Raw genomic sequence first — 15,020 nt, 5'->3', positions numbered from 1 at the left:
AATGGTGCCAAAAACAAAAAACATCCAGTGAGCGGCAGTTCTGTGAACGGAAACACCTTGTTGATGAGAGAGGTCAACAGAGAATGGCCAAACTGGTTTGAACTGACAAAGTCTACAATAACTCAGATAACCACTCTGTAAAACTGTAGTAAACAGAATATCATCTCAGACTGCACAACATGTTGAACCTTGAGGCAGATGAGCTACAACAGCAGAAGACCATGTCGGGCACTTTATTAGGACTAGTGTTCCTAATAAAGTGCTCAGTGTGAGATATATATATATATATATACACATTTAATTTACATTTAATTTTGAATTTATAGGAATGCAAAAAGTTAAAGTGTATGTTTATAGATGGTGGTAAACAATTTCAAAGAGACAAAGTTCAGTAAATTCAAGATTTTAATTAATTTTTATTAACTATAAAAATAAGCCATGATATTAATCATTATTAAATATTTTGATCCATTGACATCCCTATTTTTCTGCAAGACAAGCAACTTTATTGATTTGGAATCCGTTTAGTGTTTCCTAAAAAATCACAGAGGACCAACAAGTTATTTTTCTTTTTTTATTTTGTATAAAAACAGGTATTAAAAAATTAGTTTACAAAAACAATAACCACCCTACAATTCATTAGATTACTTTTTATGTTCCCTAACCCAGAAAGAAGAAAAGTGTAATAACAGAACTAAGAGAAACTGCAATCACACTCACTCACCCCTAAACACACGCCATCCTGAATAGAGTGAGGAACAAGAGTGTGAAACACATCACACAGATCAATACACAAATGCCTATACTGTAAGCACTATAATTTACAATAAATAGGTCTGTGCTGCTCATTTATCATGCCAACAAAATGACTTAACATTACTGCCAATTTGCTCAAACCTTCAGTGCTTGATAAAGCAGTAATTATCAGTGCTTTGGTATTTAACACTGTAAATGTGGCAAGACCACAAAGAGCTGCAAAGTCTTATCTCATTTGTCAAGATGAAATATTATGTGACTAGCACCACCAATCTAATATTCTCTGCTGCCTGTGTGAGAGCACCAGTACTTGTGTAGGAAGATGAAATAAGAAAAATTGACAAAAGCAGGTCAGAAGGTTATTGCTGTCATTTTCGCATGGTGAGCATGGCATTGACGTCCCACAGGAGGTTCCTCATCTGGTCCATTAGCACCTTCATCTCCTGGTTCTTCTGCCTCACTTTCTGTTAAAAAAACACATGATATGACAAGATCAGCATACTGTTACTACGTGTATCATATGTTCCATCTAAACGTGAGCTTAGAATGGGCAAAAGCGTGATGAGCACATGTTCTACACCAAAGAAGAACATGTTCAGTATATCACTTTTTTGCAACTTTAGAAATATACTATGCACAATGACAAGAATGCAGTGGAATAACATCATTACCGGTATTATGTTCACTGAAAGAACTGATGCATGAACTTTATTTAACAAACCTCTAAAACTTCCTGTCTTTCCTGAATAACCGCTGGGCTGCATGGCTCCACCCTCACAGAAGCAATCTCCTCTCCCACGTAAGGAACCAGCTGGACCAATGCACAAGGATGGAAACACCCATTTTATTAATGATATGCAAAAGACCATAATGTTGGTGTTAATGGGTGGCAGTCACATCCTATTGAACAATAAATGTGCATCAAAGGGAACGGCGCATTGGGCACAGCTGTCATTCAAATCAACACTGAATTAGGGCTGCCAAAGTTACCATGTTAACTTGTGAGATGAATTAAATTCGTTTAATGCTGTTAAATCTACCAGATTTATCTGGTATCTAGAATCTAATAGTTTAAACTTTCAGACAAAACTGTGTCAAGCCAACATCAAAGTTTATCTTGAAAAATCTAGTTCAAATGTATTCTGCAAATTTCAGCTTAAAGGTTTGACTTGATTAAGATCTTGTAGCCTATTTCACACTTTACACGCCACTTCGAGCATTCTGGAAGGACAGAGACTCTGTAAAAGGTCTTGCTTATCGCCACTCTTAAGGTTTTATGTTGAGTCTATCAGCTAACAATAAATAAATAAAAAGTAAAGCTAATAGCGAGACTTCATTGTTTTTGCTGGCTGCTACTGGTAAGTACAGTTTTAAAGTTTTTTTACAAAAAGACAAGCAGAAAAAGACTCTTTTTCCTGTCAGATATCACTTATATAGGTGCCATGAAAAATTACACCTGTCTCTGTAACAGGCCTACGCTGAGTAAACAGCAGGGTAAAAGATGTCCGCGGGTGGCAGTCAGATCACTTCTTTAGCCAATCAGAAGACTTTCTGTCTGTCAATCATTGTGTGCAATTCACAGGGCAGCCCATATATATCATGAGTGCCGGTATGGGGTCCTGCTCAGTGAAAAGAATTTAAATTTAGATTTGTTTCTCACCCACATTTATCATATTGCTTCTGAAGACATGGTGTTAACCACTGGAGTCATATGAATTAATTTGATGCAGCCTTTATGTGCTTTTTCTAGCTTCAAAGTTCTGGCCATCTTTCACTTGCATTGAATGGACCTTAGAAATTCTTCTAAAAATCTTAATTTGTGTTCTGCAGAAAAAGTCATACACATCTGGAATGGCACAAAGTGGAGTAAATCATGAGAGAATGTTCATTTTTGAGTGAACTATCCCTTTAAGTAAAGTCTAATTACTCTCTGAATCAGTAAATACTGCAGGTTGATAGTAACCCTGTTACAACATGTAACTTAACATGTAAATCTATATAAATATTTCAGTATTACTTTAAGATATGAGATGAAATGTGATATTTGGTGGGTAGTTTTTATTTTTGCTTTTATGCATGTAAAATATGTAATTTCATATTGCACAGTATTAAAAGGAATTTAAGATATGCATCAAGTAAATACAAAATTTATGTTAAACCCCCTCATTTTTGAATATCTAATAGGGTGATTCTCGCGAAATTAGACATATGAGGTGTCATGAAACATTTTGATGATAAAAGTAAATGCTATCAAAATAAGAATAATACAGTTATAAACATCTCTTCATGTACTATTTTGCACATGATTTCAAATGACATCATAAATACCAATTTTGTTGTTTTTTCCACATTTAAGGGGAAATTTGTCATTACCGCAACGTGTCCATGACTGGATTTGTGTTCTTTAAGATGGAAATATTTATAATCAAAAAATATAAAAAATAAAAAGCTTCAGTGCATGTTATACTATAAACATTTACAGTAAAGAAACATGTGGTATTTGGTGATCATTGGTAAATCTAGTGACAATAATAAGGAATATATATGTGTCCAAGACCAATTTTCTCATCCTCCGCAACAATTTTCAATCATTGTTTAAGTCCTCAAGGAACTAACATTTTCAAGAAATTTTGTTGGAAGGGACATAATTGACTGTGACACTCAAGATGGCTACCAGGTAAGCAGTTCTTATTTTTTCTCTCCAAATAAAAGTTACAATTTTTGTTTGTCATAGTACCTACACGACTTTTTAGTTCTCATTACTGAAACATGAGTTTGTGAAGTTTTAAAAAATGTTGCTGTTTTAATTTTTTGATTACTATATACCCCATTATGGTCTAAATATAAAAAGAGAGGGAAAGTTTAGCTAACCCTCATTTAGCTTCCACAGTTAGCAAGAATGTTTAAGTTCGCTCATCCTCCGCAACACCATTATCATTCACCGCAACAATTGAAGGCCTGTTGCGGTGGAGATACTCAATGTTTCGGTAATGAGAAACAGACTTATGAAGGAGGGATGAGCACTATAACTCTTGCTCATTTCTTGCCTCACTCATCCGCTAATCTTGGGTACTGATTGGCCGAGTTTTAAAGATATTTTAGAGGGTATTTGCGCGGATGGGTCCTGCATAAAGAGGTGTGCGGTGTGCGATGCTCTGGCAGGGGAGGCGGAGCCGGGGCCGTCCTCGGCTGCTCTGAATGACGAGGGAAGGGGCGAGGTGGCCACCCCTCCTCTCAGGGAATTCCCTGAGGGGGACTTCCCTCTAGAGCAGTCGCGAGACGAAACCCTTAAACATGCTCTTGACCAAGTGAGAGTAATTGATGGTCAACAGCTTCGGCCGGGCATCGCCATTTCATACCCGTATTTTGCCATGATTAAAGATCGGCTATATAGAGTGATGCAGGACGCTCAAACAAAAGAGGAAGTGACCCAATTGTTGATGCCACGGAGCCGCCGGGAAATGATTTTCCAGGCGGCTCACTATAATCCTATGGCCGGTCACCTAAGGGAACGAAAAACACTTCTCTGTCTAATAGCCCGTTTCTATTGGCCGGGCATTGGCGGTGACGTCCGCAGGTGGTGTGCGGCGTGCCGTGAATGTCAGCTGGTAAACCCACCGGCCACCCCAAAAGCGCCATTGCACCCTCTACCATTGATCGAGGTCCCCTTCGAAAGAATTGGGATGGACCTCGTTGGGCCATTAGAACGGACAGCACGCGGGCATCGCTTCGTGTTAGTCCTAGTGGATTACACGACGCGATATCCGGAAGCAGTGCCTCTGAGCAACATCTCCGCACGTAGTGTTGCAGGGGCACTCTTCAAGATAATCTCCCGGGTGGGGATTCCGAAAGAAATCCTCACCGATCAAGGCACGACTTTTATGTCACGAACACTTCGCAAACTTTACGAGCTCTTGGGTATTAAGTCGATTCGCACTAGCGTTTACCATCCGCAGACTGATGGCCTAGTGGAACGATTTAATAAAACGCTCAAGAACATGATTCGTAAATTCGTACACGATGATGCTAGAAATTGGGATAAGTGGCTGGACCCCCTGTTGTTTGCAGTACGAGAGGTCCCACAAGCCTCCACAGGGTTCTTCCCGTTTGAGCTGCTGTACGGGCGACGCCCACGCGGGGTCCTCGACGTCATCCGCGAAGCTTGGGAGGAGGGACCTTCTAATAGCAAAAATGAAATTCAGTACGTTCAGTACTTAGAGCAAAACTCCACACACTGGGGCGACTAACACAGGAGAATTTGCTCCAGGCTCAAGAACGCCAACGCCGGCTGTATGCACCGGGAGATAAGGTACTTGTATTGCTCCCAACGTCGAGCTCTAAATTACTCGCCAAGTGGCAAGGACCCTTTGAGGTCACACGACGAGTTGGGGATCTCGATTATGAGGTTAAACGTACCGATAGAGGGGGCGCGCGGCAAATATATCACCTCAACCTCCTGAAATTGTGGAGGGAAGAGGCAGCCTCTGTGACGTTGGCCACGGTAGTTCCGGAGAGGGCGGAGCTCGGACCGGAGGTAAACAAAGCCCACAGTCGCAACACTCCGGTTACTTGTGGAGACCACCTCTCACCGCGTCAACTCACAGAGGTTTCCGATTTACAAAAGGAATTTGCAGATGTGTTTTCCCCTCTACCGGGCCATACAAACATCATACAGCACCACATCGAGACCGAACCGGGCGTGGTGGTACGGTGCCGCCCCTATCGCTTACCCGAACATAAAAAGAAAATAGTTCGGGAGGAATTAGATGCGATGCTCGATATGGGCGTAATAGAGGAATCCCACAGCGATTGGTCCAGCCCGGTTGTTCTTGTTCCTAAGAGCGATGGGTCTGTTCGATTCTGTGTGGATTACAGAAAAGTTAACGCGGTGTCTAAATTTGACGCGTACCCAATGCCCCGTGTTGATGAACTGCTCGATCGGTTAGGTAATGCTCGTTTTTATTCGACCTTGGATTTAACGAAGGGTTATTGGCAGATCCCCTTGACATCAATGTCCCGTGAGAAAACCGCCTTCACTACGCCGTTTGGATTACACCAATTCGTGACGCTTCCTTTCGGTTTGTTTGGGGCACCAGCCACGTTTCAGCGTCTTATGGATAGGATCCTCAAACCTCACACCACGTACGCCGCTGCCTATCTAGATGATATCATCATTTATAGCAATTTATAGCCATTGACTGGCAGCGGCACATGCAACATCTGAGGGCCGTCCTGAGATCGCTGCGGCGGGCGGGGCTCACAGCAAATCCTAAGAAACGCGCGATTGGGCGTGTGGAGGTACGGTATCTGGGGTTCCACTTGGGTCATGGCCAGGTGCGTCCCCAAATTGACAAAACCGCGGCAATTGCGACTTGCCCTAGACCCAAGACCAAAAAGGGGGTGAGGCAGTTCCTGGGGCTGGCTGGCTATTATAGGAGGTTTGTGCCTAATTATTCGGATGTCACCAACCCGCTGACTGACCTCACTAAAAAGGGGGCTCCAGATCCGGTCCAGTGGTCGGAGCAGTGCCAACAGGCGTTTATGCAGATTAAAGCCGCACTTTGTGGGGGGCCGCTTCTTCATGCACCTGACTTCTCTCTCCCTTTTTTATTACAGACGGACGCTTCAGACAGAGGGCTGGGGGCCGTACTCTTGCAGGTGGTGGAGGGGGAGGAGCGCCCGGTGCTGTACATTAGCCGTAAGCTCTCCTTAAGGGAGACTAAGTACAGCACCGTGGAGAAGGAGTGTTTGGCCATCAAGTGGGCGGTCCTCACCCTCCGTTACTACCTGCTGGGGCGGGCCTTCACCCTCTGCTCGGATCACGCCCCACTGCAGTGGCTCCATCGCATGAAAGATACTAACGCCTGGATCACCCGTTGGTATCTAGCTCTCCAGCCCTTGAAATTCAAGGTGGTCCACAGACCGGGGTTGCAGATGGCTGTCACCGACTTCCTCTCCAGAAATGGGGGGGGGGGAGTGGTAGGCAGGCTGGATGATGCCCCGGCCTGAGTCGGGCGGTGGGGGTATGTGGCAGCGGGGGCGTGGTCAAGCGCCCGTCCGGGAGAAAAAAGCGGTAAGGGCGCTTACACCTGAGCTAAATTATGTCTAACACCTGTCTCTAATTTCAGTGAGCACGGGGAGAGCGGCATAAAAAGGCAGCGAGAGGGCCTCCAGGGGGGAGAGATGACAAGCAAGCTCAGAGCGCTGATATTGTGTTGTATTATGTGTGATAGCGGTGTTGTAAGAAACAACGGAAATTAAAAGCTTACCTTGTGGTGAAGACCTGTTTCCTGTCCTCCTCCGTGTGGGAAGCATTACACACGTTATATGAATAATCACATCAATATATTATTCCAAGGTGGTCCAGTTGCCATGACCACAATCTGGCAACCTACAACCCATTTGCACTGTTGATATCTGCGCAGGTAGTAGACGCGGGATGTTAAATCAAGCATCACTGGTAGATGGGAGGAGAAGAATCAGCTGGTGCTCCGGTGAAAAAACAAAATATACATGTACATTTAACAACAGCTGGATGGAAGAATTGAATTTCATATCCCGAAGCCATATCGACAATGCCCACGCCTTTTGTAATGTGTGTCGCACTGATTTAATATCGGGAAAAATTACGTTAAATCACAACGGCACAATTTGTATGTATTTAGCCTGCCTCTGCCATCCAGCACCCCCCTTCCCCTCTCCCGGATTTGTGTACCCAAATGTTGACAGATAACAGGCTGCGTGTGTGACATGACACGAGATTAAACAACTCGAGCAACGCGAGGTCGGAAAGTACCTCATACTCTGTATCGAGGAAATTTACCAGATTTCTGAACCCTTTGTCCTCAACTATGGAGAACAGCTGGTCATCCAGGGCCATGAATTGCATAATTTTCCTTGTAATTGCTTTGGTCTTTTCGCTGCTCATTCCAAGGAATGATAGGAGAGGCTGCTGACTTGTGGCTGGCTCTGAGCTCTGGCTAGCTTTAGCCGCTTTCACTTTTTAGCTTCTTTTTTAAAATGGGCATTTTCAGCTGGGTGATGGTGTTATAAGTGTCTAATTAGGTTTGTTGTTCCGAAAGTTATTGTGGTGGTTCCCCCACGGTTTACTTTGGCCTTACAATTATTACATATTTCGAACTTTATATATACTTCACTCACACAGTGAAGATCTCCCACGCCAATGACATGTTTACATGAGGCTGTGACGTTATTGCCTGCGCCGCTGGCAGCAAAACGGACCGGCTTGGAATCGGTAAGACGTGAGGCTGACCGGCCGGTTACCGGTCCGGGCCGAGCATGCGGAAAATCGGCTAATTCCGGTCCCTGGCCGGTCGATCGGTGCATCTCTAGTACAAAGCAGTCGTTCCAGTTGTTTGTTTTAGTTGTTTGACCAACTCATAAATCGAGTTGCTGCTATTCAAGTTCTTCACATGAAATTATTCTCAGAAAAAGGTTGTGTGGTTGAATGTCAGGACCAAAGTGTTTTAGCTAAACTAAAATCTTTTTACAAGAGCACATGATGCTGTTACATTTAAATGTTTCTCAGGACCACATGATAATATGTTACATTGAAAAAGTTCTCATGAACACCTGATTATATGTTATACTAGAATGATAATATTTATACTAATGGTTGTATATTTGTTAGTACTACAGTGTAGGCTACATGACATGATTCTTTATGAGCATAACATTGTAACTTATATACACAACACTTGTTAACACAAGGCATGGTACTGTGATGATTACGATAAATGAGAAAATGAAACTCTGTTCATGAAATAAATATTATTTAAAAAATTGTATGCGTTTTAAATATGTAAAATAGGGTTAGGCATCAAACCCCTTTGTCAACAGTTAATGTGTGAGCTAAATCTCATTTCCGAAACATTGATTCTCATTACCGAAATGGCATTTTCATTACCGCAACATGTATCTTTTTTACAAATTAAGTAATAATTAGATAATCATATTTTGTTTTAAAATGTATATACATATTACAAAACACTACTTATTTAAGGTCTGCTACATAGCAAATGTGTATGTTATCTTTTAATAAAACAATTAAATAAAATAAATTGTAAATCATCACGTATGTTTCGGTAATGAGAGAAAATAAGGAAATTACAAAAAATAATAAATATGAAAAAGTAATCTCTCCAGAGTTTTACATAGCTTTGAGCACGAGTAATAAGAGTCTACTTTAACATTAGCCAAAAATAAAAAATTTTAACCATATATTTAATGTAATGTCATGTTGCGGTAATGATAATTTTTTATGGACTTCATCTAAAAATGTAAATAATTATATAGGAAATATTTTTTTAAATCTTGTAAAAATAATGGTTATAGTAAGTTCAGACCTTAATCTTATATGTGCAAAAAGAAAATTGGCTTTAAGGGCATTTTAAAAATTCGGATGCTGGACACCTTCTAAATCTGGATTTCGTGAGAATCACCCAATAGCTTTTTGGCTTTATATGCATTGATTATATCAACAACATATTGCAAACATTTTCATGATCAACCTTTGTCATGTTTTTAATTTAAGCCAATTTAAATCCTTATTTTTTGCGTTCCAATGAGCAGTTAAACTACCATTTGGCAAATTGATCATTCTCAAAATAATTTCTTGACTTTATAAAAACAGATCTAACAGTACCAGTATATCTATGCATGCACCAAAAATGTTACTAACATTTTTATGATATGAATATCAGTCATGACTCATGAGGCCAAACACAATAAATCCTTACTTGAACCTAAAGTGACAAATTATAAATATCATTCCTAACTAAGGGACACTAAATAACCAGTTAATCTATTATGTCAGTAACAAAAAAGTTCTTGCAAAAACAGGCCACCACAGCAGGACAACTAAATTTACATTTAAACCATAGGCTGGGTTTGCCATCTAGTGTTCACCACAAGAGCTGTTCAAACTATAAAATACAAATATAAAATACCGTAATATATATATATATATATATAAATAACAAATTCAATGTCTTCAAAAAATAGATCAGGCAGACTCACTTCAGCTGGTGACTCTTGGAGGTCGGTTGTCATCTCTACACACCGCTCATACAGCAGACGCAGCTTACGAAAGAGCAGTGTCAGCTGCCGCAGATGCTCCTGCAGTTTCCCAAAGCGGTCCTGATATGCTGCCTGGCTCTGCGTCACACCATTTGGCAGCTAGAGGAGACCAAGCCACACCATTTAAAAAAAAAAAAAAAAAAAGCCACTCAAGTATTCCTCAAATGAACTAGTTATGTTTAGTCTGTAAAGATTCTATGCTAAGTTCATTATCCTTGCTTGTGCATGTTTACAAGCATACATACCATATTTTAAAAAGACATTTCATTTAAAAATGAAAATTCTGTCATCATTTACTAATTTTCATGTTGTTTAAAACCTTGTGACTTACTTTCTTCCATGGAACACAAGAGGAGAGATTTGAAAGAATGTTGACACTGCTCTTTTTACCCATTCAATGAAAGTGAATGGTGACGGAGACTGTCAGTACCCAACTTCAGCTAAATATCTTTTTTGTGTTCCACAAAAGAGTGTTATGTGGGTCTGGTACAACATGAGGGAGAGTAAATGATGACAGGATGTCCAGTTCCTTCAAGAAATAAGAATTGAGACTTTGTGGTCAAACTGTCTTAACATTTCCTCTTGAAAATCAGTATCATAATCACAGCAGGAATAAATCTGTTCCCTTGGTTTTTAACTCAAGTGCTATATTAAAAATAGCAGAGCAGCTGAATGAAACTGAATGGCATCTCCATTTCTGAATTGTAACATGACACTGCAGCTTTTAAAAGCAACACGATAAACATGACAATGGTCAAAGACGTCTGTGTAATGCATGTTATATGCACAAACAAATTCTAAATAGTCCAGATGGATCCCCTTTGGTGTTCAGGAATAGTTGGTCACACTAGGCCAGTCTCTCTTCCTCTCCGTTTACGATACAAACTGAATGCTTGTGGGTGGGGCAAAGGGTGCGATGACATGTTGTGGGGTGTGTAAGTACAACTGAGCAATATCTCGTGACATCACGAGACGTTTCAAACAGTTGGGAACTATAAATGCTCTTTTTAGACTGGGGAGGAAGGCTTGAGTTCTGAAATTTACAATATATATTTATAGTACAGTTACCTCTAATACATCTAAATATCAAAGAAAATTAGATTTTCCATTTCATAACTCCTTTAACATTTCCTGTCATTAGCTAACATATCCCTAAAAAAAAAATAATTTTTGTTATTTTGACACGTTACATTTTTTGGGGTTTACATAATTCAGTTGTTTCTATCTACTCAAAGAATTTAAATAAAAATGACATAGTATTTTTTATTTAACAAAACTCATTTCAAATATGTAGATTAATTGTCCATAATTAAATCAAGTTCAGCCAAAGAGTTATTTTTTGGAATGCTCTCAACTGGCATGTTATCAAAGTCATCATATATCTTGGTCACCTCATAATGAAGCCAGTAGCAAAACATCTTAAAAAATGAGAAACAAATCTGGTTGACTAGAATAACTGTCTCTACTAGTAATGTTTTGCAGAAGAGTTCTCAATTTGGATAAGCATAGATGCCTCATAGACAATATTCAAGAACACAAACCCACCTGAGTGGCACGTGCGATCTGGAAGATCTCCATTGTGCGTGTGACAATGTCCTGGACAGTCTCCTGACCAATGCGACACAGGTAGACGGGAGAGATTTCCCGTAGGGCACCTTGTGGAGGCATGCCCGGCTGTGCAGGGCCAAGGGGTCTGAGTGTCTGCAGCAGCTGCTGCTGCTGTTGTTGAGGGGGCATGACAGGCATACCTGGACCCAGACCCTTCTTTGGGATTGAAGCAGACATCTAAAAACAGAGAGAATTACTAAAACAACTTTAATGCATTTCTGTTCATCTAATCTTTCAATATACATATAGTTTTACAAATTTTCAAGGATAACAAAATGAAACAGAGTGAAGGAAACATCCCCCATCACAACCACAGATATCAATTCTGTATACAGTAATAAATAAATAAATACACACATTATAATCTGTCAGCCACAACATAAAAACCACCTGCCTAATATTATGTAGGTCCCCCTCGTGCCACCAAAACATCTCAGAATAACATTCTTTTTTTCTTTTTTTTTTAGATCTAGTCTCTGCCTAAAAGGTTTACTGGGCAAGCTGAAGAGACATTTTTTAGTCTTCTTTTTCACACAGTTCAATTCAGAATGTTTAAGATGGTTTTTACTGCCTTCTTTATTTTTGCCAAGAGGCCCTGAACAAAGTGATATCTTATCACACTACTCACTTCTGTGCCCTTCATCAGACCGATGTAAACTCTGACTGCCTTTTTATCTTGGCATTGAACAGATCAACTGTTCCCCTGTCTCTTGTCTGGTATTGTGGACAGCCTCCCAAGTTCTTTCTGCCCAAACCATCTGTCCTCCTCGACCAGGAAATTATATCATCATAGGCAACTGAAAGTTGGGGGTTTAATGATTACACATAAAACTATTTAAAATATTTCAATTTAGGCATATTATTTCTCAAATGCTGTGCATACTTCTATTTATTTATAGTTTTACTCATTTTTTTTTTGCTTTTTCTAACAGTCAGATGTTTCTGATCTGCCAATCCCAATTCGGATCTCATTCACAGTCCCAGAACCGATTATCTTGTGCACAATTATTCTAAGAAAATCCAAACATTTGTTGGAAAAGAGAAAATCTTATATTCACTGCTAAATAGTTCTTTGAGATCCTGTGCAGACCTGTAAGAGGAATGTGCCGAAGAATCCCCAGTCCCAGACATGCACTTCCTAGGTGAAAGAGTCCCCAGTCGGCTATCAATATCTTTAGGGGAAGGGATTCCCAGTCACTCCCAGCAGGATCCCAAGGATTCTTATCCATGACAACAACATTGTGAAAGAATTGTCTAAGAATGATGCATGAAATCAGATGTTCTCTTTTCCAAAGTTTAATTGCAATATGGCTGGGAGTGTTCACAACAGAAGTCTCAACAACAAGACAAAGGGTACATTACATTGCAAAACAAAGAAACATTTAATTGTTACATAAATGTCAAGGCTAAGAATGATTAATTCCCTCCCATTTCTCTCTGCCCTGTGCTCAGTCCATCTTATCTGATTTTTTTTTCTCAGCACATTCTTTAGAAGTACACTCTATTCTATATACATAAATTTTTTCCCCCCGAAGAAGCAGAGAACATGTAGTCTGGATTACGTTATCAGATTACAAATATAGAGTACTTGTAATTGGATTATTTATAATATGCATCACAAAATTATATTTACTTTAATGAATTACATGACAACATTCTTAATTACATTACCAATCAGCCAACGGCAATAACTAGTGCGTAATTTACTAATGATGTCCCTACATTTAAAAACGCGGTCTGAGCCGGAGCCTGAAATAGTCTACATGTGATAGGTCTAGCCAGGTGGTACTACATACATTGAACAGTATACAATGTTCTGTTCCTATTTGACCACATACAAAACAAATTTGACTTCTAAAGAGATAGCAGTTAAAAAAAATCACTGAGAAATGCAATCTTTGCCTAAGAAGTATATCATCCATTGAAAAGGACTTCAAAATCCAGTCTTAAGAAGAACTTGGAGGTTCTATATACATCTGTAGGGTACAATGGGGCTAAAGGCTCCATGAATTAAAAGGCACATTTGATTTTATTTTCCCCAAAAACACTAAATGACAAAAGAAATCTACCACAGTACATTCCTAAACACCTGTTTGTCACTATGCAATGCAAAATTTTCCTCATCAATGAGATCATTGCTTGTAATATCTAAAGGTTGATTTTGAGATAATTTGAACTAATATTTAATACTTTTAAAATGTGCATGTTTAATACTTTTAAAAGATAATGTATATCCCAGGAATTATCACATTTATTTTGAGACAAAATACTTATTTGACATTTTCAGTTTTGTTCAAGGTGATTAAATGTTTGTTTTTTTAAACTGTCAAATAAGTGAATGGATAGTATTTGGGGTAAAAATCCCCTCTGTTACAGGGGCTAAAGGCCCCTTTTAAACACATTGTTTTTCTTAAGTGGAGGGAATAGATTAGTTTAAACCAGGTTGCCTTTTTCAAGTTCTGAACAAATCAAATTAATACTGTATCCCCACACTAAAATAAACCCACACAATAGGCAGGAGCACACATTCAACATAGCATTAACAGTAAAACTCAAGTTAAAAATACTCAAGACATGTTGTCCACATATACAGTATATCAAATTAAAATTGGTTTATGTATTATTATATAAATACAAATTAGAGGTCGTCTTTAAAGGCAATTCACTTCTTCCAGCTGCTTATTCAAACGGATAAGGGAAATAAAATATGCTCTCCTACAGTAATCTACAATGTATTACAATATAAATAATTAAAAGTAAACACCATCATGTCATGTGTGTGTGTGTGTATATATATATATATATATATATTGTATACTGTATTTACTGTATAATTTAAGTCATGCAAGTAGCGGATCACATTTCAGAAGTAATCTGCCCAGCATTGTTTGTATGTATTTATGTATGTATGTATGTACACATACTATATACATAAATATATATATATATATTTTCGCTTTATTTAGTCAAAAGAAAAAAGCTTGGTGTAATTTCTTCTGTTGCATGCTCTTCTGAAATTTAATGAGCATTAAAAAGAGAGGAAATAACATGCTAGGGATTAACACTTGTGCACTGTTAAAGCTAGACAGCATCAGACAGACGCGTGAAACTGAAATGAATGAACTGTCAACGCCGCCCATTCTGTGCTTCAAAATAAGTGTTCTGTATTTACTCTGCACTCTGTGGAGATACTCACTTCGCTTATTGTTTTGTTCCTTGTCTTACGTAGTAGATAACAGCAAAACCTGCTAAAACAACACGGGAGTTTTCCACTCGCTCTCTTTCAGTTTCAAACAGAGAACCATTATCCATCAATTGCTTCGTCATTTCCGGTTTCCTGTGATGCATAAAGGTACTTTTACAACCGTCACAAACAGAATCCATTATTTTCTGTTTATAAACAGACTCGCGTCTAGGCTAACCTCGGGGTCAAAAACACAAAGTGAAACTTGACGTTTCTAATAGATTTACTAGGTAATCATGAAAATGATTCACAAACCGGTTTGTGCTCAAGTAGTGTATGAACAACAGACAGACCTTTAGTGTGTTGTTAGTAC

At 39.2% G+C, this 15,020-nt stretch overlaps 1 protein-coding gene across 1 annotated transcript; it reads right to left on the bottom strand.

The window, feature by feature from the left end:
- Positions 1-597: 597 nt before the first annotated feature.
- On the bottom strand, positions 598-15,010 carry LOC127650547 (mediator of RNA polymerase II transcription subunit 30-like). Its single transcript, XM_052136022.1, has 5 exons — positions 14,660-15,010; positions 11,401-11,640; positions 9,796-9,954; positions 1,478-1,567; positions 598-1,220 (listed from the first exon to the last, which is right to left on the bottom strand). The coding sequence occupies exons 2-5, from the start codon at positions 11,638-11,640 to the stop codon at positions 1,125-1,127; spliced, it is 585 nt and encodes a 194-aa protein (XP_051991982.1). The 5' UTR covers positions 14,660-15,010; the 3' UTR covers positions 598-1,124.
- Positions 15,011-15,020: the final 10 nt, after the last annotated feature.

Source organism: Xyrauchen texanus, chromosome 10 (genome assembly GCF_025860055.1).
Source record: "Xyrauchen texanus isolate HMW12.3.18 chromosome 10, RBS_HiC_50CHRs, whole genome shotgun sequence".
Taxonomy (NCBI): Eukaryota; Metazoa; Chordata; class Actinopteri; order Cypriniformes; family Catostomidae; genus Xyrauchen; species Xyrauchen texanus.
This window is presented reverse-complemented; position numbering and strand designations above follow the sequence as displayed.